The sequence below is a fragment of the Falco punctatus genome (genome assembly GCF_963210335.1).
Source record: "Falco punctatus genome assembly, chromosome: 10".
In the NCBI taxonomy this organism is placed as follows: Eukaryota; Metazoa; Chordata; class Aves; order Falconiformes; family Falconidae; genus Falco; species Falco punctatus.
Window position 1 is genome coordinate 7,798,489 of NC_137590.1, and position 21,384 is coordinate 7,819,872.

At 54.6% G+C, this 21,384-nt stretch overlaps 1 protein-coding gene across 5 annotated transcripts in view; it reads right to left on the reverse strand.

Annotated features, from left to right (window-relative positions):
* Positions 1 to 3,128: 3,128 nt before the first annotated feature.
* SPATA2 (spermatogenesis associated 2) overlaps positions 3,129 to 21,384 on the reverse strand; it is a 50,324-nt gene continuing 32,068 nt past the window's right edge. For 3 of the 5 annotated variants that reach the window (XM_080405125.1, XM_080405130.1, XM_080405127.1), the window contains 5 exons: positions 13,607 to 13,694; positions 11,861 to 12,023; positions 11,122 to 11,249; positions 7,368 to 7,696; positions 3,129 to 6,501 (listed from right to left, as the gene is read on the reverse strand). In XM_080405125.1, coding sequence (XP_080261251.1) covers positions 5,947 to 6,501; positions 7,368 to 7,696; positions 11,122 to 11,249; positions 11,861 to 12,023; positions 13,607 to 13,694 — 1,263 coding nt within the window. In that variant the 3' untranslated portion in view covers positions 3,129 to 5,946. Of the gene's footprint in view, positions 6,502 to 7,367; positions 7,697 to 11,121; positions 11,250 to 11,860; positions 12,024 to 13,606; positions 13,695 to 15,042; positions 15,200 to 15,508; positions 16,073 to 21,384 lie in introns of all 5 variants that reach the window. The other 2 variants (XM_080405129.1, XM_080405128.1) reach the window with 2 other exon arrangements.

The following is a 21,384-nucleotide window of genomic DNA, read 5'->3' on the forward strand; positions in this document are numbered from 1 at the left end:
AACTGCACTAAAATGTCAGAAGGCGCCCACTATGCTTGTCACAATTTGGAGTTAAGATTTCATTTTCCCCCAAACTACACGTTAAGCTCCATAGTTTGGAACCACCGGAAGAAATTTCTACCATTATATCAATGATTCATTTTCCCATCCATTTGTAATTTTGCTGACTTTCCCCAACAGACACCTTCTTCCCCATTTTTCCTTTCCTAGGACACATGGTTTCCCTGCCACCTGCAAGTGTGTTGCTGTGCCCTCAGACCCCCAAGTGATCCCCCGTTTTGGTGGCACACAGCTCACGGTGGGCCCCGGGGATGCTTGGGTTGACGCGCCCTGGCTATGGGCCACGTCCAGCTGGTGGGAGGTTTTGTCCGTGGCAAACTGAAAAACAAGCAGAAGGGTAGAGCGTGTCCCTGGGGTCTCAGAGCGGCTCCGAGGGGAGCACAGCAGGCACTGTTCACCTTGCTGGAAGTGAAGCTCTCCTTGCGGAGCCAGTTCACAGCACCAGTGCTAATACAAATTAATCTCAAAGGGCAGATGATTTTTTTTTCCCCAAAAAGGTTCACGTTTGTACACAATCCCACCGCTGCTACGCTTAGCCGAGCCCGCTGCCCAGGCTGGAGTGGAGAGGGAAGGGGTAGAAGAATTAGATTTGCTCTCAGCTTCATGTTTGTGAAAATCCTGGTTTACTGGCCATGAGCACTGTGAAACCTGGCCTGAGAGTGCGCCTGGGGTCTGGAGAACACAGCCCAGCCGGGGCCTGGATCGCCGGGAAGGGGCAGCCTCGGGTGAAGCCCTTTGGTAAATGGAGACCGAGGCTCAAATCACACAACAGCTGCTTTGCCGTGGCCAGCTGCAGGGTGCTGCATTGCTCCAGGGTCCAGCCCTGCACACAGCCAGGGTCGGTGCGACGCGACACTGCTGCGAGGCGCGTGCCCGTGTCCCCAGGACAAGCGGGAAGACTGTGGACATGCACCGGCTGCTTTAATTCACCCTTAAATTCTCTTTCAAACCTAAACTGCTGCTGCGAGGCTCGGGCTCTCCTGGCAGGGGTAGGAGTGCATTGCTCGCCTGCCTCCCACCCAAGGTAAGGCACAAAGGAGAAGGTGTCCTGGAAGTGCTGCGGTCCGGCAGGGGTTGGGAGGTGGTTGCTGGTTGTGAGAGCTGATTTCTTTAGCTTTTGGTGCTGCCGCAGGAGCCTGGTCCCCAGCTCTGAGCCGGGGGGCTGGGGGCTGCGTTACTGCTGGGCAAGAGCCTGGTCCTGTGCAGGGAACGGGCCAGGGGTGCCTTGGGGTGGGTCTGGTGCGCGGCGGTGGGTGCTGCAGGTGCTGCCTTTCCCACTCGGTTCTGGCTGAGTTAGAGCACTTGTGCCTCTCGCCAGCGATGGGTTTGTTTTCAAATAGCCATCGTATTCCAGGCTCAGTCGGCCTCTTGAGGCTGAAGAAGCTGAGGCAAGAGCAGACACATGCATTCCATCGACCTCCATGTGAGCAAGATGTAGTTACCGCTCAGCCTGAGCCAAAACACCTGCAGCAAGAAGCCTTTTTCCAGGAGAGATGCCTTCCCAAAGGCAGGCTGGCGGAGGCCAGTTACAACCAGTTTCACAAGGTGGTTGGCCCATTCTGGGATTATACTTGGCACAAATCTTCCATGACTTCACATCCATCAGCGTCATAAAATCACTTTGGTAGCAGCCTGGTTGCGTAGGGCAATGACCCCTGGGCTTTCTCCACCAACGGGACCGTAGGGCTCTGGGATGTGGGGTTTTATTCTTCCAAAAATAAAGGGACCCAACCCCCTTCTGTCCTGTGCAAAGAGAAACCCCCTCCCACCCCCCAGCGCAGACCCTACCTCAGCCCTGCAGGGCGAAGCCATCAGGCTCACTGCAGGGGCTGCCCTTGCAGAGGGGTCTCTTGTCCTCAGGTAATTGATGGCAGCTGATGGCCCCTTCCCAGCTGGGGACACTCATTAAATCGGCACCAGCTGTGCCGTGTCCCAGGGGAAGGTCCAGGCGGGTGGGTGAAGGTACCCGGGTTATGGCAGCCCTGGGTTGTGCCAGGGGAGGGACCCTGGACTTACTGTTTGGCCAGGCCATGGTATATGGAGTTAATTACGTTGATGAGGGTTTTGCTAAGTGACTGCAGTGCTGCTGTCTGGACTGTCCAGCAGCCCCAGTGTCCCTACAAATGTGGATTAAAGCACACTCAGTATTACATGCTTGCAGTGTTAGGCACCCTCACACCGAACTAAAGATGAGGATGCTGATCTGGGGGTTTCCTGGAGTAATAAAGGACCTGGGGGATTTGCAGATACATATCTATTTTTTTCCTCTTTAGGTGAGTTCTGGGTGGCAGTGTTTCCTAGCTAGCAGGGGCCAAAGCAGCAGGCCAGGAGGGCTGGTAAGCAAAGCAGGGACCCGATGCTGCACCAGTGGCTGGACCGTGCCATGTCCTGAGCCCCTCACAGCCCCCAGCCTGACGGGGGTCACATCCTCAGCCGCCCATCACCCCAGGGTGGCCATGCCCCGAGAGCCCCCAGGAGATGGCAGCAGCCCTTCGTGTGTCCCCGTGGGGGGAAACGAGCCCTGGGGCAGCTCTGGAGGCTCCTCTCTGCCCAGGGCAACGGGCAGCAGGTTCGGTGGGGCAGGGGGGCAGCTGGGGGGCACAGCCCAGCCCATGGGCCCTGCTGCCCCGGGCTTGGCTGCTGGGGAAGGCGAGGTTTGCCTGCCCTGAGCCATGCCCTGTCTCTGCCAGCACCCACCACTGCACCCAGCCTGGCCGCAGCAGGCACAGCAGCAGCATTTCCATTCATCCCAGAGCGCGGCTGCTAACAGCCAACTGAACCAAGCCGAACGCATTTTGCATGAATGAATTTACTTTAGAAATGTACAATTTCTGGAACATGATGACAAATCAGCAGAGACACCGAGTGCGTGTGATTCTCTTGTGTGCCGGAGTGCCTGGGATGGGGCGCGGGCAGTGGTGCCCGAGCTGGAGGGGGGCAAGGGGCCGAGCAGCCATGCCCCATGCCAGATGGGGACCAGCCCTCCTAGAAACCTGCACCTGTGTTGGAAATGTCCTCTCTTCACTGGCTGCCCTGATTTTTCTTTGTTTGTTTGCAGCATTTTGCAAATATTGCACATCTTTGGGGTGGGGGTGGGGGTTGCACAGCAGGAGGAGGGAGCGAAGGCAGGAGAGTCAATCCCTGCACGGCCTCCCCGTTATTACTTGGCTCTTGTGCATAAACCCTGCCCTGTCCCAACCGTCTGCGGGTATCACACGTGGGCAAAACCATCCCAGGAAGATGCAACTGCACCCCAGAGGCAGCGATGACCCTCTCCTGTCACAAGGGAACTGCTAGTTAAAGTGGTTAAGTGGAATGACCAAGGGACAAAAGCAAGTGCCTCAACTGCCACGCTGTCGTGCGCCGGAGAGCTGTGCAGCACACACAGGGAAAGCAGGGCAGCACCACCTGCACCCCAGCACCCTGCGCTGCTTCACTGGGTGCCTCTGTGTGCAGCAACTGCTTCCTCTACCGCAGAGCTCACACCAGCCCCATTGCCACCTACGCCAGAATTGGGCCATAACATCAAGGCCAAAAACCTTGGTGTTTTTAATGCCCAGGTTCAGCGGTACCAAGTTTGCAGCTTAAACGACTGGTGGTGGGCATCTGCTGCCTGCCCCCCAGGAGCACACCTGCCCCTCCGTTTCTGCACACCCCTGCAGCTGGCGGGTCTTCTGCGGAGCGCTGTGTGTCCTTGGAAGGGAGGAGGCTGCCGTAGCTGTGCTAAGAAAAGGCAGGGATCCATCCTGGTTCTAGGAGCAACCGCTAAAAATAGCAGTATCTGTATCTGGAGAGCAGCGGGAGGAGGGAGAGCTCAGGGTCGGCTTACGGGCAGGGAGGCTGGCAGACAGAGCAGGCAGGGAGAGCAGGCAGGGAGAGCAGGCAGGGAGAGCAGGCAGGGAGGCTGGCAGGGAGGCTGGCAGGCAGAGCAGGCAGGGAGAGCAGGCAGGGAGGCTGGCGGGGAGGCTGGCAGGCAGAGCAGGCAGGCAGAGCAGGCAGGGAGGCTGGCAGGGAGGCTGGCAGACAGAGCTGGCAGGCAGAGCAGGCAGGCAGAGCAGGCAGGGAGGCTGGTAGGCAGAGCAGGCAGGGAGAGCAGGCAGGCAGAGCAGGCAGGGAGAGCAGGCAGGGAGAGCAGGCAGGGAGGCTGGCAGGGAGGCTGGCAGGCAGAGCAGGCAGGGAGAGCAGGCAGGGAGAGCAGGCAGGGAGGCTGGCGGGGAGGCTGGCAGGCAGAGCAGGCAGGCAGAGCAGGCAGGGAGGCTGGCAGACAGAGCTGGCAGGCAGAGCAGGCAGGCAGAGCAGGCAGGGAGGCTGGCAGGCAGAGCAGGCAGGGAGAGCAGGCAGGCAGAGCAGGCAGGGAGAGCAGGCAGGGAGAGCAGGCAGGGAGGCTGGCAGGGAGGCTGGCAGACAGAGCAGGCAGGCAGAGCAGGCAGGGAGGCTGGCAGGGAGGCTGGCAGGCAGAGCAGGCAGGCAGAGCAGGCAGGGAGGCTGGCAGGGAGGCTGGCAGGCAGATCGCAGCCAGTGACAGCACTGGGGCACCAGCTGTTTCCCAGCACTCGGTGCAGGAAGCGGATCGCTATTCCCTTTTAGCACAGCCATGATTTACTGCTGCAGCTCTGGTGACGGGTTGCGGCGTGGTTCTGTTGGTTCACCAGTGACAATGTAAAGCGGTCCCACCGGTAAGTTGGTTGGCTGCGTGCCAGAGGGCAGCATGTTCCCCACCTCTGCTGCTGACTCTTCTCATCATCTTGAATATATTTTGTAATTTTGGGGGGACATAACCAACCTCTCTCAGCACTCCGGCTGTTATTCAGCCCCTGCACAGCAAAACCAGCTCCCACCATGCCCAAGGCAGCTCGGTGCTAGGGGTGGGATGGGGACCCCTCGAGCTGAGCCCCAGGTGACCTTCACCGTGGGGGCACCATGCTTCTGGAGAGACGCCTGCAAGCCTGCCCTGCGCCTGCCACAGCGGGTAACGTGGGGAGTCTTCTGTTCATGGCTTTGCATCGGGCCATTTCACAGCTTCTGGGTCCTTCTCATCCCAGACCATTCCCGTGGGTGACCTGCCCACACTGATCTCCAAATGCCCGCAGGACGCAGCTGCCCAAGGCAGCTGCTCCCCTGTGCAGCAGTGCAGGTGGCATGAGCTGTCCCTGCAGCCACAGCCCCTCTCGGGATGGTGCTCAGCCACAGACCTGCTGTCCCCTGCCTGGAGAGCACGACCTGGGACTGCTATTACTTGCACCGGGATTATTCCAACCCCAAATCCTTAAAGACAAGCTCCCATTTCGATCTGTAGGATGGTGGTGGGTTTGTGTTCAAATCAAGGGAGTGGGGCAACGCTACCTGCACAAAGAGTCGTCTCTTGAGAGGTACAGAAAAATGCTTCATAATCCCCAGTGAGGTAGCTGAGCGGCATGGTCCCGCTCCCCGGCGGGGAAGGACACGGTCAGTGGGGGCTGCAGGGGCTGGCGCTGGAGGCAGGATGGCTCCCGGGGCCCCCCGGCCCCCAGCCCTCCCTGCCAGGCACTGTTTCTTAAGACAACCAAGTTCCTACTTGGTCATCAGAGCACCAGGATGGAAAAACAAAGGCCATGAGCCCAGAGAGCAAACTGCAGGAGCAACTGCACCCAGGGCTTGCACCCTGGGCTGATTTCAGGCACCGGGGGTCTTTTTTTTGTTTGTTTGTTTTGCAAGTGCAAAGACTAGGCTCAAAGTTGCAAGAGCCAGACCAGAGGGAGAGGCAAGGCTGGTCTGAAATTTTCAAATTTTCACGTCTCTTCATCTGCAGAACATGCCGGGGGCCCATCGGGTATGTAGGCGAGAGAAATGTTGCATCCAGGTTTGTCTTCCCGTGCGCTGGCAGGACACAGCTGGGCACGGCTGGGCTCAGAGAAGGTCTTTCATGATACCTGCCGGCAGGGCTTCCCCCGCCACGCTCGCAGCACCCAGGCTCGATCTCTTCCGTGTGACAAGCACCATCACCTGCACCGTCCTCTTCAGCCCCGGCTGGCAAGCAGCTCCATCGGCCAGGAGAGCCAGGGGAGCACGCCGGGGCGAGCTGCCAGGGGCCTGGGGCAGTTTGTAGCACTTGGGGTAGTTACTGAAACACTCAAAAGTATCGTTGCAGTTTCTGCAGGCTCCAGGATGGTCACCGAAGCCTGAGGAGGGGAAAGACTGGAGCGCAGCGCTCGGGCAGCCGCAGCAGAGGAGGGTGCGGATGGCCTGGAGGAGCACCACGTCCTTGGAGAGGAACTTCTGGAAGTTGGGCTTGAAAAGCAGGTACACCAGGGGGTTGTAGAGCGTTGAGGACTTGGCAAAGACGGCCGACAGCACAAAGGCCAGTGCCGGCACCTGGCTGGCGTCACCGAGGACTGCCCAGAGGGCCACGACGGCGTAAGGGGTCCAGGCAGCCAAAAACCCCAGGCACACGGCAATGCTCAGCTGGAAGAGAAGGCGATGGAGACAGCAATGCCCTGAGCCTCCTGCGGCACACGCGGGATGCTAACTGCTCCCCTCCCCCCACCTCAGCCACATGCTGAGGCCCCGTGGGGTCACACCACAGTGGGACCCTGAGCAGTTGCTCACATCCCCAGGGAAAGGTGCTTCTGGACCCATCACACTGGAACATCGGGATGTCAGACATCAGGACAGCAAATCAACACGTCCCAGCGTGACAGCATTAACCTGCACTCGCTGCAGGCGACTCCCACCCTGTCCCACCTGGGGAACTCAGGAGCTGCCTCGGCCCACCACAGCAGACGGGTACGAAGCACCCAGGGACCCGCCTGGGACCAGGACAGCATTGGACTCCAGCAGCCTTTTGGCAGCACTTAAAAACCCTCCAGCAATGTGTGCTGGCATGCAGACCGACCGAGAGGCTCTGGAAACCGGCCACGCTCAGACCCCCTTCCTCAAAGCAGACACAAACGTTTCATTCGAGGCCAGGCTTGCAAGCTGTTTTCTTTCGTGTTTGTGGCTTTTTTTAAAGGGTATCCACTTTTTTTTTTTTTTTTTTTTTTTTTTTTTACATATCCTTGGTAAATTATAGTATTAGCTCGTAGTCTGGGGAACAATGACTCATGCAAGCTCCTTTTATGATCTTTTCCAATGTAATTTAAAACGAAAACTCCTCCACCCGATGGCTTTAAACAAGGAGAAATGTGTTATTACCCACAGATACAAACACCTGGAGAATTCATTGGGAACAGCAGACATCCTGGCAGAAAGGGTCCCGCCGCGTTTGCCTGGGGCAGGGGCTGGGGCAGGGGGTTCCCAGAGACCCTGCAGTGCCCCGAGCCCCCCCCTACCTTCATGACCAGGCTGTGCACGCTGCGGGCTCTGCGCTGGGGGGAAACGTGCTGCCTGACGGCTCTCCGGGACACCCGCACCGTCCAGAGGATCAGCGAGTAGGAGACGAGGATGAGGAGGCAGGGGAGAAGGTAGCAGAAGATGAAGAGGGCGAGGATGTAGAGCGTGGCCTCCCTGCTCGAGGCTTTCCACGTGATGCAGCAGGCTGTCCCATAGGGCTCGGGGCCATAGCTGCCCCACTCGGCCAGGGGGGCCGTGGCAAACATCAGGGCGTACGCCCAGACGCACAGCAGCAGCACTCCGGCGTGGCAGGGCGAGAACTTGTTGCCTGTGGCAGAGGGACTGGGGTGAGAATGGCTTCCCATGGGCCAGGGGGAGCAGAGAGAGAGCCTTGTGACCCCCAAGCCACCCACACCTCCAGGCACCAGGGACGAAGCCAGCTGCCCTGGGACATGGACAGGGTCACCGGAGCAGAGCAGGAGCTGGTGCCGTGGAGCAGGCAGAGCCACACCGACACTTGCCCCAGGACACACAGGTATCCTCCTGTCCCCTTGGGCCAGTGGCCAGAGCACGGAGCCGAGAGAAACGTGTGGGTTTGCAATGGCAGGATCAGCAGCGCAGCCTCTCGCAGCTTCGGGAGGAATTGCTGGGAGGCCACGTGGCTGCTGGTGGCATGGGAGGGGACACTGCACCCATGGCCCCGCAGGGACAGGGCTGCACCCATGGCCCTTGGGCAGCTGGGAGGGATCCTGGCCGGTTGCAGCAGCCTGGACATGGGGCAGGGACCACGTAAAGCCTCCCCAGACACTGCCACATGAAGGACCCTTCCCTCGCCGGCAGACTGAAGCACTGGGGGAGGTGTGTCTTCTCCTTTTAGACCCATCCCCTGTCAAATCTAAAACCCTGCTCTTCTAAGAGCTCAGCTTAAAGTGCTAAATCTTCAGCCATACATAGGAGTAACATTTTTCTTTGACCCTAAGCAATGAAAAGCACACTGAGATGGGCCGTTTCCTCATGGAAAAAGGGCTGGGGACCCACGGGGAGATAAGCCCAAGGTGCCAGGCTGCCAAGCGCCGGCTAATCCAGCGAGCAGAACCTGCGCGGGGAAAGCCACCGGTACCTGGGCTGCCTTTGAAAAGCCAACTTTTATCTTTATCTTTCCTTCTGCCTTTTTAGTGATCTCCAGAGCTGTCGTGCTGGCACATAACCAAGGTGACTCTGCTCCAGCATTGTCCTTGAGGCACTGCGAGCTGCCCAGGACAAAGTGTGTTGGTGGCTGGCAACAGCCACAGGCTCGGGACAGCCAGGCAGCAAGCCACAGGACGGGGGGTGAGGATGCACCCTGGGGAGCTGCTCTGCAAAGCAAACTAGTATCTTTGATTTCTTATTTTATGTCTATTCTTGGCCTTCAATCCAAACTCTGTTCTGCAGATACACGCTGGATGGAGGGTTAGCAGCCGAGCTGAGGAAATTAAGAAGCAACCACAAACAGGAGGAGCTGTAAATGTACAGGGGACATCCCTGCGTCCCCTCGCTTGCTCAGGTGCTCTCTGCAGTGCATGTCCTTTGCAAAGACCTGGTGCCCAAGCTTATTGCTGCAAACACTCACATTAGCTCTGCAGAGGAAGTCCAGGTGAAAATAGGGCTACAGAAGTGAGCTATAACACTGAAAACCCAGCTCTCTTGTATTAATTATTTCGGTGAATTAAATACATTTGGCCTATGGCTCTCCCACCAGGGACAAGGGAAAGCAGCTCTTCTTGCACTGTCAGAGCTTGTGGCTTCCCAGAGTCTGCTCTAGTCTAAGCTCAAGTCTGTGCAGGAACATTTAAAATTCTGCAACCTGCTGTGATACAGCAGCTGGGAGTTTTCTATGGAGGGAGGACAAGCCCCTTGACACTTTTTGGGATGATGTTCCTGAGCCCTAGAGTGAAGCAGGGGACAGCTGGGATGCATGCACAGGGCATGGGCACAGGGTGCTGGGGCTCCGTAGCCCCATGCAGGTGGAGAGGAGTGAATACACAAGTGATCAAAGCCTTCAGAGTTTGCGGCACAAGTGTACCAGTTTTTCTCTGGGTACCCAGCCCCGAGCTGAAAGGCAGAGACGAGGAGCAGAATGAAGCCCCCATAACCCAAGGGGAAATGGTCAGCGACCTGCTACACCACTCAGACACACACGGGTCTCTGGGGCCGGATGGGATCCACCCGAGGGCACGGAGGGAGCTGGCGGCAGTGCTCACCGAGCCAACCTCCATCATTTGTCACCAGTCCTGGCTAACCGGGGAGGTCCCAACTGACGGGAAGGTAGCAGGTGTGATGCCCATCTACAAGAAGGGCTGGAAGGAGGATCCAGGGCACTACAGCCCTGTCAGCCCAACCTCGGTGCTGGGGAAGGTTATGGAGCTGATCACCCTGGGTGCCATCACGTGGCATGTGCAGGACAACCAGGGGTCAGGCCCAGCCAGAGTGGGGTTATAAAAGGCAGGTCCTGCCTGACGAACCTAATCTCCTTCTATGACAAGGAGACCTGCCCAGTGGATGAGGGAAAGGCTGTGGCTGGTGTTACCTAGACTTTAGTAAAGCTTTTGGATACTGTCTCCCACAGCATCTCCTGGAGAACCCGGCTGCTCGTGGCTGGGATGGGGATGCTCTGCGCTGGGTGAGGCCCTGGCTGGGCGGCCGAGCCCAAAGCGTGGTGTGGGATGGAGTCACATCCTGCTGTGCTGGGCACCAGCGGTGTTCCCCAGGGCTCAGCGCTGGGGCCAGCCCTGTTCAATGTCTGTATCGATGATCTGGACGAGGGGATCGAGTGCACCCCCAGTCAGTTTGCAGACACCACCAAGCTGGGGGGGAGCGCTGGCCTGCTGGGGGGCGGGGGGCTCTGCGGGGGGGCTGGGCAGCCGGGCCGAGGGGCCGAGGCCACCGGTGTGAGGTTCAGCGGGGTCAGTGCCGGGCCCTGCCCGGGGGTCACACCAGCCCCCGGCAGCTGCGGGCTGGGGCAGGGGGCTGGGAACTGCCCGGCGGGAAAGGGCCGGGGGGGCTGGGCGGCAGCGACTGGGCAGGAGCCCCCAGTGTGCCCAGGTGGCCAAGAGGCCAACAGCAGCCTGGCTGGTGTCCCCAGCAGTGTGGCCAGCAGGGCCAGGGCAGCGATCGTCCCGCTGTGCTCGGCACTGGTGAGGCTGCACTGCGAGTCCTGTGTCCGGCTCTGGGCCCCTCGCTGCGGGAGGGACGTGGAGGGGCTGGAGCGTGTCCAGAGATGGGAACGGGGCTGGGGAAGGGGCCAGGGCACCAGTCTGATGGGGGGCGGCTGGGGGAGCTGGGGGTGGAGAAAAGGAGGCTGAGGGGGGACCTTCTCACTCTCTACAACTACCTGACGGGGGCTGTAGGCAGGGGGGGCAGGCGATGGGACAAGAGGAAACAGCCTCAAGTTGCACCAGGGAGGTTTAGGTTGGATATTGGGAAAGAGTTCTTCACCTAAAGGGCTGGCCAGGACTGGAACAGGCTGCCACTGGGGTGGTGGGGTCACCATCCCTGGAGGTGTTTAAAAGACATGTAGATGTGGCACTTAGGGACATGGGTTAGTGGTGGACTTGATGATCTTAAAAGCCTTTTCCAACCTAAACGATTCTATGGTTCTGTGTATTGACTGGGAATAGGTTGCCCTGGGGCAAAGCTTTCCCAGAAGAGGTGGATCTGGCCCATTAAAAAGAAAGGGGTGTAAGTATAGATCAGATAACACGTCCCAGCACCTACCATATGCTGGGTAACAGACCTTCAGGCAGCAAACCGTGCTGAGCACTGTCAGGCTGGTGAGGCTGCAGAGCCCGAACAAGACCCCGCAGAAGGCGTAGAGGGTGCACACCGCCTGGTTGAACAGCCACCTGCAAGGGAAAGCCTGCAGGTAAACCCGGCCCTTCCCCCCGCCGGGCGGCTGGATGACAGCCCCTGGCACTCGGCTGGACCCAGTGTTCCCCAGGGTCCCTGCTCTGGAGGAAGGCTGGGCATTTCCCAGCAGTGGAGCTGCAGCTACTGGTCCCACACCAGAAGCAAAGCTGGCCGTGTGCGGGGTGGCTGCAACAGGCTGCATGGATACCGGCACCTGACTGCCCAAGCAAACACAGGCATGATCTTGCCCTAATTTGTTCCCTGAGCATCCCAGTGACAAGCACAGATGGAGCCACGGGTGTGGGAGCTGCCCTGATCCATGCCGGTGCACACCACAGCAGTGCCCACCCCGCGCAGGTGCCGCTTTGGAAACCCACCACCAAACCCCTTTTACAGCAGGTCTATGTGATGAACCAAAGGGACAGGGAAGAGCAAAGCACCCTGCGGTGGGCTGGCTGGCTGCGAGGTTACAGTGCCCCGTGCCACCAGAGTGACCTCTAGAGTGATCCCAGAGTGATCCCCTGTCAGGGATCTCCCCATTCCAAGACAAGGTTTTCAAACTGCACCCGCGGCTGTCGGCCGGTGCAGAGCCATGTCCACAAGGTACCTGTGTGCAAAGAAGGAGGAGGAGGCCAAGGGGAAGAGCGTCACTGTCATGCTCAAATCACTGATGGCCAGGTTGACGATGAAGAACTCAGCAGGCTTCAGCATGGACCTCTTCTGATAGGCCACCAGCAGGAGCAGCGAGTTCCCAGAGAGGGACATGATTCCTGCGGAGAAGACAGAGGAACAGTGCTGTATGTAATGGGGCCGGGAAAGGAGCCAGGATCATCTTGAGATGTTTGGAAGCAAACACTGGAGATGTCTACAGAGGATGGAAAGGGCTTCCAGGCTTCCCTCTCTGGAGCAGGCTGACCAGGGGAGCCCACAGGACCCGCAGGGCTCTGTGAGTACATCTGCAGCTGCTTTACATTGCATATGATCCCTTCCCCTTCCCGAGATCCTACAGAGGCGTTTAGTAGGAGTGCAGTGATGGGATGAGACTGCAATGGGCTCCGGGTGCAGGATCTGGCCAGAGTCACTTCTTCCAGCTGGAAGGAGCAAGGGGGGCACTTCCTTCCAGCTAGATAAATAACGGGAGCTTTGTGTGATTGCTCTTCTGATGTGAGGCCAAGGAGCTGGGCCCCTTCGCCTTTTTAATTTCTTCCTGGCAATGGCACTCCTGTGAGTCTGTGTTGTCCAATATCATGGTAACAAAATAAACAAGAAGAAAGGCATTATGAAGATCAAGGAAAATCCAGACTAAACAAAAGAAGGCTCTTTGCTTGCTATTAGTGTATTTAAAACAACAGCAGTGATTAAAATTTTATAACAAGGGCTTTCTCTCTTTTTTAAATTACCTATTTGTGCTTTCATTGAAAAGAGGTTTCTGTGTCCTCAGAAGGAGGATCTTTGCTCCTCTTGGGACAGCTCGGGTAGGACAAGGGTTTCTCCCTAATGAATCAGGCTGTAAATTAAATACCATGGAAAGAATCAGCTTCCAAAGCCGCTGAACAGCCAACACTAAAGTTCCCCTCAGGAACATGATTCCAGGACCTGGTCAACACCAGAGCTTTGGAGGCTCTGGAGCTGCTGGAGGGCAGAACACTGAGATGTTTATCCTTCTTCCCAGCCTCACAAGGCGTCTTTCCCACAGAGCTAGTCTCACATCCGTACTAAGTACATTTCATTAGCTTTACTAACTCTGAAGAGCTGTAGGTGCCTATAGGGCTGCTGGTAGTGCCAGTGGCGTGAGCATCCCTTGGGCTCCCCACCCTCACAGGCATGAAAATCTCTTCTAGCATTGGGAGACAACTTGCTCAGGGCTCGGAACACTGGAAGGCTTTTCTTTGGCCATCATTCACTTCTGGACCGCACCACGCAGGTCTAGGCCACCTCAGAGCACACCCCAGCCTCTCAGTTGTGCCTGCTGGCTTTTCAGTGCCACTAATTCCAAATCACAGGACATTCACCAGCACCTTCTGCTGAAAGCAAGGGCCGCTCAGGTCTAAATACCTTCAATACTCACGAAGCTGGCAGCGCTAACACAGCCCCTATCCATCTCACGCCGGGTGGCTGCAGTAGGAGTTACAGCACGTTCCTCAAACATTGTTCAACTTTCCAAATATTTAAAAACATTAAGTGGTACCCCCAAGCTTTGGCCAGATCATCCTTTTGAGCAATCAAGGCTGACACAGGAAGGGCCAGTTTGATTGTTCTGCTAATGACTGCACACTTCTGGAAGCATCAGTGACTGCAAAAGGCCTGAATGTCTCTGGCAGGGACACAGGTATAACAGGCTGTCCTCGCTTACCAAAGACTAAATAGAGCGTGCCAAAGATCAGGTCTTCTCTCTCCGATAAGGTGGAGATGAACACTGAGGTGTTGGACGCATTTCCCATCTGCAAAGCAAGACACAAATACAAGTGAGAGTGAATTCTGGCTAATGAAGGAGTGTTCAGCTTCCTTGGTTCGCGGGGAGGACAGCTCTGCGCCTCGCTGCTGGCACTGCACGATGATGGAGCCAGCAGCGTGCACCCCCCAGCCCCCCGCTGCAGGGGTGGCTTTGTTAACGCTGGTGCAGCGCTGACCTAACCAGCTGGGCAGGGGGCTGATAACAGGATCGGGCTGGTAATCTCACGTGATTACCATTTCTTCAATTACAGATTTTACTGATTAGGATTAGCCTTTGGATCTAAATTTTCTTTGCAAGCCTCAGCCATGTGCTGACCGCAGCAGGCGCTGTGTGCCTGGCCATGGGGACCAGCTGCTCGGAGCTGGAGGCCTCGTGTTCTGCAAAGCCCCCCCCTCCTCCAGGCTTGCCCCGTCCTTCGCGTGCCTCCGCCTGTCCCTGTGTCCACATCAGCGTAAAGACTTGGGCAAAACTCTCTTTGTTATGTGGCCAAGACCTGTTCGTGTGCCGTCCTGGCGGCATATTAATTGCCTCTACTGTGAGACACGCACTGTGCGTGCTGAGAAGAGCCTACACACACAAGGGGACTTGCAACAAGCTGTTGGCCAAACCCCAGCCCAGGAGACCCCACAGCTTGGGACAAAAAGGAATTGTCACCCCGATCATCGCTGCTCCTGCCTGGGACCTTCCTTGTTCAGCTGGAACTAAATCTGCTCCATGCTGCCAGCAGTGCAGGCAGTGAAGAACGTGAGGGTGAACCCATGTATTAACAATAAAAAACCAAAAAAAACAGTAGTAAAAAGTCACTCCCTTTCTCAGGGTGCCTGTCTCAATCATTGAGCTTTATCGAGCTAATTAGTTTCCCTGTTATTCTGTGCAGCTGAGCCAAAGGTTCCCAAGTGCTCAGGGAGTTAATAGGGGGTAGTCTAGCAGAACAGCAGATGTGTTTCAGTATATTCACTCCCTTCACTGATAACAAGCAAATGGGAAAATATTTTGTTCAGGTGAAGAAAAAAGAAAAGAGGGGGTGAGAGAAAATAATGGTTTAATTATATGTTTCAATAGCTGTTAGCTTGCTTGCTGGGATGTTTAATGCATGCAGTATTCCTGCCTCCTTCCCTGAACTGAAACCAGTGCCCTGGGAAGGAGCAGGGGCTGGGGGGAGGCAGCTGGGGGCAGCCGTGGCATGGTCCAACCCTGACAAGTGGCAACAGGCTGCGGATTCCTGCCCCGGTGCCTGGTTTTCATAGGGCCACGCCGTGAGCTGGAACAGGGAACAGATCTGGCCTTACGGGGAGGAGGTGGGTAACAGCAGCATCCCCAGCAGAGATCCCTACCTGGCCTCTGAGCGCCGTGAGGCGGCTTGGGAGCTATCGCGTGGGCCAGGAGGCAGGGACACGGAGCCTTTCCACGGGTTTTGCTGACACGGACTTCACCAACAGAGCAACTACCCTTGTTATCCGTACCCCGGTGAAAATGCCTTCATATCCAAGGCTGCATTCAGAGAGATGGAGCTGATTACTTGAAGTAACGAGTAAATCCGCTTTCAGTATAAATGTACTTTAAGACAATAATTGGTGTTAAAGTGCCAAGAGATCCTGACAATAGTTCTTCATTCTCTGTGTTATTGGCCCATACAGCCAAATACCAATGGACCAAGGTCATGGCTTTCTTGGGTTAGGTGGGCACACAACCTATGGGATGTTTACAACTTGCATAGTTTCACTTACTACTTTTCAGTGAGCCTGTCTCAAGCATCTGATGTTAAGCAATCTAATATTTTTATGGTCAGTGCCTACATACCATGAATACGATGGAGCTGCCTTTGCAGGCCAGGTAGGATGCTGGTTAATATAACTAATGGGAGTTGCAATGGTCATCCGTGGTTCTCAAATCACCCTGTTGAACTTCTGGCCTCTCTGGGTGGTTCCTGCTCCCCTTATGAACAGAGACAGTGGAAAGCAGGAGAACTGGTCTGTGCAAAACAGTCCCAACAAGTGTGTGCTCCGCAGGGAGAGGTGCCATACGCTGAAGACCGAAGGAGCAACAGCAAGCCAGGCTTTGGCTCGCTCACCCTAGCAGACATGGCCAGAGCCCTTGTGCTGCTGGCAGAGTCCCTCATCCTTGAGACACATTTTGCCCAGGTTACTGGTTGGACAGCTTGATGTAAATGTGATTTTAAATTAAGCTCCATTTACCTTGTCCTGCTAAACTGACAGAGGCTCTCAGGAAGCTGTGCGGTACACTTTCCTCCTTCCCCAACTCATTTGCTGGCTTTTGGTGATGAGAAAGAGATCCTGTATTGTTTTGAAAAGCCCCATCCTCCTGCCTGGGTCTGGAAAGTCAGTCTGTGGCACTGTATGGACACTGTGAAGGTAAACATGCACAGCCAGGGGGTCTAACCACTCCTATTTGGGTTTCCTAGTACAAAAGAGCCACAATCCTGCCACAATCTTTCACTTCAGAGAGATGACTACCACACCTGGGACTTTTCTAGTCTTTTTGTCGTGCAAAACAAAGCATTCATTTAACAACAGCACGTGCTTTACTAAGAAACTAAACCCCAGCCATTCTCTACGGGCTAGGAAGAGGCTGGTAGCCCTGGGGGTTCGATATGCAAGCACCTAGGGCAACAAGCGCCCAGCAGTGCGATTGCCCAGGCAGGCTGGCAGCCACACAGGCAGTTTGCTACTTGAACATATCAAATGTCCCCTGTCTTGTTACCAGTACATAGAAATACAGTACGGTAACTTCTCATGCATTATTACTTGAATTTACATACATGCAGTTTTGATGTTCAGCCTTAAATATTCATTACCTTTTAATAATTGCCTGCTAAAATGTGTAAGAAAATATTAATATTTGCATCTTAGAGGCTTCCTACTTTAAATAACGTAGTGCTGGTGTCAAAGCGGCAACTTGACTTGGAGGGCTTCTCGCTGCCAGCCCAGCACACGCTTTGCAGGTGCTTATTCCCCAGATCCGCTCTTCCTTTTGCTTTCCTGGCTGGTGGACATTGCTCTCTCAGTTCTGCTTTGGCACTGGTGTAGCCTTGGACCACTTTAACACATTTGAATGTCCTCATTTGCATGATACAGTTCAGCTGCATCAATTTGCTTTTCTTAGCAAATACAATTCACAAGGTGCTTGCTTTACACCCCTCCTACCCTCTCCCTATTCATCTGGCCCGGTCACAGTGCAGAGAACCGAGCCCCCTCAGTGTGGCCACACAGCAGAGATGCTGCTTACGAGGTTATGAGAAGTCACTGTCACCACCCTCCGCTTGCCTGGGCTTTCCAGCTGCTCTGGGCAGAGTGCAACCTCCCTGGCCATCCTCGTAAATGTCTACACAACGTAATTACCAGGACACGCAAGGTTGGAGTCTGAACAGCAACGGGCCAAGATCCACCCTGAGCTCTGCTTAGAGGGAAAAGAGTTTAGGCAGGAATTTATCTCAGCTAATAGTAACCTGGGAAGCTGCACGCCATTCCTTCCCCCGTGCTGGATACCCAGGGAAGCAATTCACTGCCTGATCTTTCTGCACCACACTAAAAGCATCTCAGGATAAGTCAGTTTGCTCAGCTCGCCACCTGCTCTCAGGCTTTCACTTACAGGTTTATGTTGAAGGTGACTGTCCCCTCTCCGCGTCCTCAGCATGACTGATGGCACCTGCAGCCCTGGGAAGCTCCTCCCTGTCTGCCCGTCTGAGGCACTGGGACGTGCTGGTGTCCATCCAGGGTGGCCTTTCCCATTTGCTCCCTGGGAGCTTGGGGAATAGAATTGGCAGGAATCCTGAGCGGAGCCCATGAATCCCAGACAGAGGCACCAGCACAGAGGTGACACCAGGCAGCTTTAAGCTGTCCCTCCTCTGTAACCAGCCCGGCCGCTGCGCTCCTGCCAGCTTACACCCAGTGCCAGCCAGGCTCTGGGCATCACCTACACGCTGCCCGACTGCAGAGGAACAACAACATCATGTAGGAGGAGAGCACAGTAGCTCTGTGATGGGTGTTTTCTCCCTTTACAAGATCAATCGTGCCAACAAAAAGATGTTCCCAGATACCTGGCACCGACCCTGTGATGTGGGCCCCTTGCAAGCATTCCATGTGCTTTCACACCCGGGGTTCAAGCTGAACCTCTCCCTTCATTGACTGTCCAGTGGAGACTCAGGTTCTCCCTTGAGATTTTCACTGACAATCCTGACTTGTTGGACACTTGTGCTGGAAATCCCTAGCAGGAAAAAGGGAAACATTTCCCAACCTTTCTTCACCTGCCCTGTGCAAATCTTGTCCTTAGCCTCAAATCCTCACCATATGATGCAGTGACTCATAAAGAACAGCAAAATCAATGGGGCTTGAGTTCAGGTTTTGTTTAAAATCTTCTGAGTCATTCTGTCTTAGGAAAAGCAGCAATGGCAAATCTGGGCTTTAGTGGAAGGCAGCTGATGCACGACAGACAGCTACGGGATCTAAGGCTTTAACTGAAGGGTGCAGGCAGAACTGATTGGATGCTGCAGAAAAGTTCCCTGATAAGATTTCTCCATCACAAGGACGCAGAAAAGGTTGGAGCCCAGCTTCTCCCTTTTTCAGGCCACCCTCTAAAAGGCTTGTGAGGAAATGGGCTTTCCTCCTCACCAGCACATGCAGGAGCAGGCAGGGCTGGGTGAGAACATCACTCTGATGCATATTCGTAATTGTCAAGGTGAAAAAGCTGCTTCAGAGTATTTAATTTCACAACTAATGAAAATCCAATCTCAATGTGCTTTCTATGATGAATGTCCTTAGGAGTCCACCTCTCCCTTCCTTGTGTGCCAAAGCATTTTAATTGATGCTAAAGTTAAATTTATTAGAAAACCACCAAGTTATTAGACCCACAGTATGACACTGTGGATGTGGAAAGAGAATGAGGGAGGAGGTTTTGCTACATACTCATCAGCTTCAAAGTTTCTCTTCAAAATTTCTTGAGAAAGTGACTCTTTCTTTCCCCTTAACCACAAACAGATCGAAAATGGGCAGAGCTCCCACAGGCACATTTTGGACATGGGCATTAAGACATGAGCCTGTGCCTTTGGGACAAATGCACGCACTGCTGGGCAGCCCTAGTTACAGCACTTGTCCACACAAGTGCCTTCAACGATGCTGGTTGCTCTGAACATCCCTATATGCAAGAGATTGCGAGGGAGGGAGGTGCGGTTCCTGGCAACAAGAGCCCTGTGACAGTGCAAACTGGGCGAGACCCAGCCGAGGGGTCAGAGTGCTGCAGCTGTGTCCCAGGCTGCAGACTGGCACCTAGGATTGGGACTGGGAGTCAACCACCCTGGGAGCAAAGCTGGTGTAGAGGAGAGTGAACCTAGCAGGAGAGGAGGATGCGGAGGTGATGGAGACTGGCAGTCCCCCCTTGTGCTATGGGTGGGCAGGAGGACAGAGTGCTGGTGGTGAAAGGGGGCTGCTGGCTTCATCTCCTCCATAGAGCACCTTGGATGCTAAATGCTTCTCTGCCTAGTAAGAATAATTTCCCTTACTCTCCTGTGCTCTTTGGAGGGTAAAGAGTGTCCATGTAGAGGGACAGGTGATTTATACTTTCCTGTACCACACCAAGTGACTCTGGCCATGAGAATGACGTCCTTCATTAACCTAATTGGAAACAACCTTCATTTAGGGCTGAGCAAATCATTCCTGAAATTCTCATAATGCATTGTTCTCCCTTAGGCCATATTTTATTCTTCCTCAAGAGCCCTCGGAAGCAGACACGCTTAACACAGCACACGCACACCACCTCTCTGAGATGCTTTAGCAAAGTATATGTGTATTAAGAACATGGAGCCTGGGAAAAAGGAAGGACTTTGGTCACACAGCTGCACTGGTGACAAGACAGGGCAAAGCCTAGCACAAACAGTCTGGAAGGAATTGTTCCTGCTCCTCAGCGTGCATGCACACACGCAGCAAAGGAAGAAGAGAACTGGCAAAGCCTGCAGGACTTTTATTTCTTTCAGAACCCTGGCAGGTCTCCATCCTACAATACGTCAGGGGACCTACAAGTGTCCTCTGAGATCAAGCTGGCAAATAACAATAATCCAGGGGAGAGGAACTTCTATTTCTGACATATTACTTCGGATAGGCCTTATTTTTATGGCTGTGCTTGAGCTATTTGTAAAGCACGCATCTTTCATTGTGATACAGAAAATGATAAAAATGCATCACATGCACTGATAGATATGCTGATGTCATTGACACACCGACAATAAATCAGTTTTACAGAAATATGGAAAGTCATTTTTGCGTCTGGAAGTAAATCATAAACTACATCCTGTAGACATACTGTAGCTATGTGCAGCGTACAGGCAAGAGAAGGTAGGATCAGTATAAAAACTATAGCAAAAATCTCAGACTTTGCCCTGCTGCTTTCATGGAGGGCTTGTAAAGCCTTTCCCCCACAGACAAATTAGAACGTGGTCCATTTGTCTGAGCTACTCTGTGAGGGGGATGCTGGTGTGGCTCCTTCACACCTGGCCCCAGGAGGTGCTTCCATGGTCTTTACCCTCGTGGAAACAAGACAGTGACTAACCTGCTTCCCTGCCAGTTCACAAATTCCAGTTCTGTGCTGGAAACCAAAGTCCTCCCTCTCTCTGGGCTGCTCCCTTGGGTGAGCGTGTGACAGAGGGGGACTCGCACAAGCCTCCCTCTCTGCTGTCATGTTTAGTATTAAATCACAAGCTGCAGAAGTATCATTGCAGGTACTAAACACATTCACATTCATTTCTGACAGGAACAGCTGCTGGAGTTTTCTTCCAGTTCAAAAACATTTCAAAAACACGACTATGCTCCATCAAGACTAAAACTGTAACTCCTCTGGGAATGACTTCAGACGAGAATGTTGCATCGGGGGCTACCCAGCCAGCACAACGCAGCCCTTTAAAATCAAACTGCCTGGCCACGTAGTCTTTGGACATACAAAGCTGCTGTTGAATTTGATTTAAGCTCCATTGCTCAGACTCTGTTCTAAGAAGAGACAGACTGTGAAAGCTCCCTTCCCCTCAATTTAATCAGACTTCAAAATGAGATGAAGTTTTCCAGGCAGCTGCTGCCACAGGTACATTACCAGGAAACCCTTGTATTCTGCATCCCAGAGCCTAATCTTGTGTTTGCTAGAAGAACCAAACCTAAACCTCCCTCACATGTCCACGTGTGGAACCTGGGAGGACAGGGGATGGCTGGCCGGACTGGCCTGATCACATGCACCATGTCTACCTGAAAAGCCACGCATTTTATTTTGTGTGATTGTTGGTTTTGCCCTTTTCCTCTCCAGACTTGAACAGTTGCTTTTCCTCAGCCAACGTGCCACAAAGACAGAGACTTTCTTGGAGAGGAGGAGGAGGAAACCTGATGAGCCTAGAAACTCAGCTGACCTCCAGTCTCTTTCAATAGTAAATAGCAGGAATCGATTTCTGCAGTTCCTAGCATGGGGGAAGCTCAGACACCACTGCCTGCCTAGCAAGTAAAGCAAGCCTTAAAAGTCATAGAAGAGCAAAAGAGCACGGCTGAGTGACTGCTCAGCTCCTGAAGGACAGGTTGCAGTGTAAGGCAAGGCAGCCCTCAGCCCCCTGCCCAAAATCGCTTTGTAGATGACAGAGTTCTCCCGTGCCAGGGCTGCCCATCCTGTCGGTTACAGACAAAAGGAGCCTG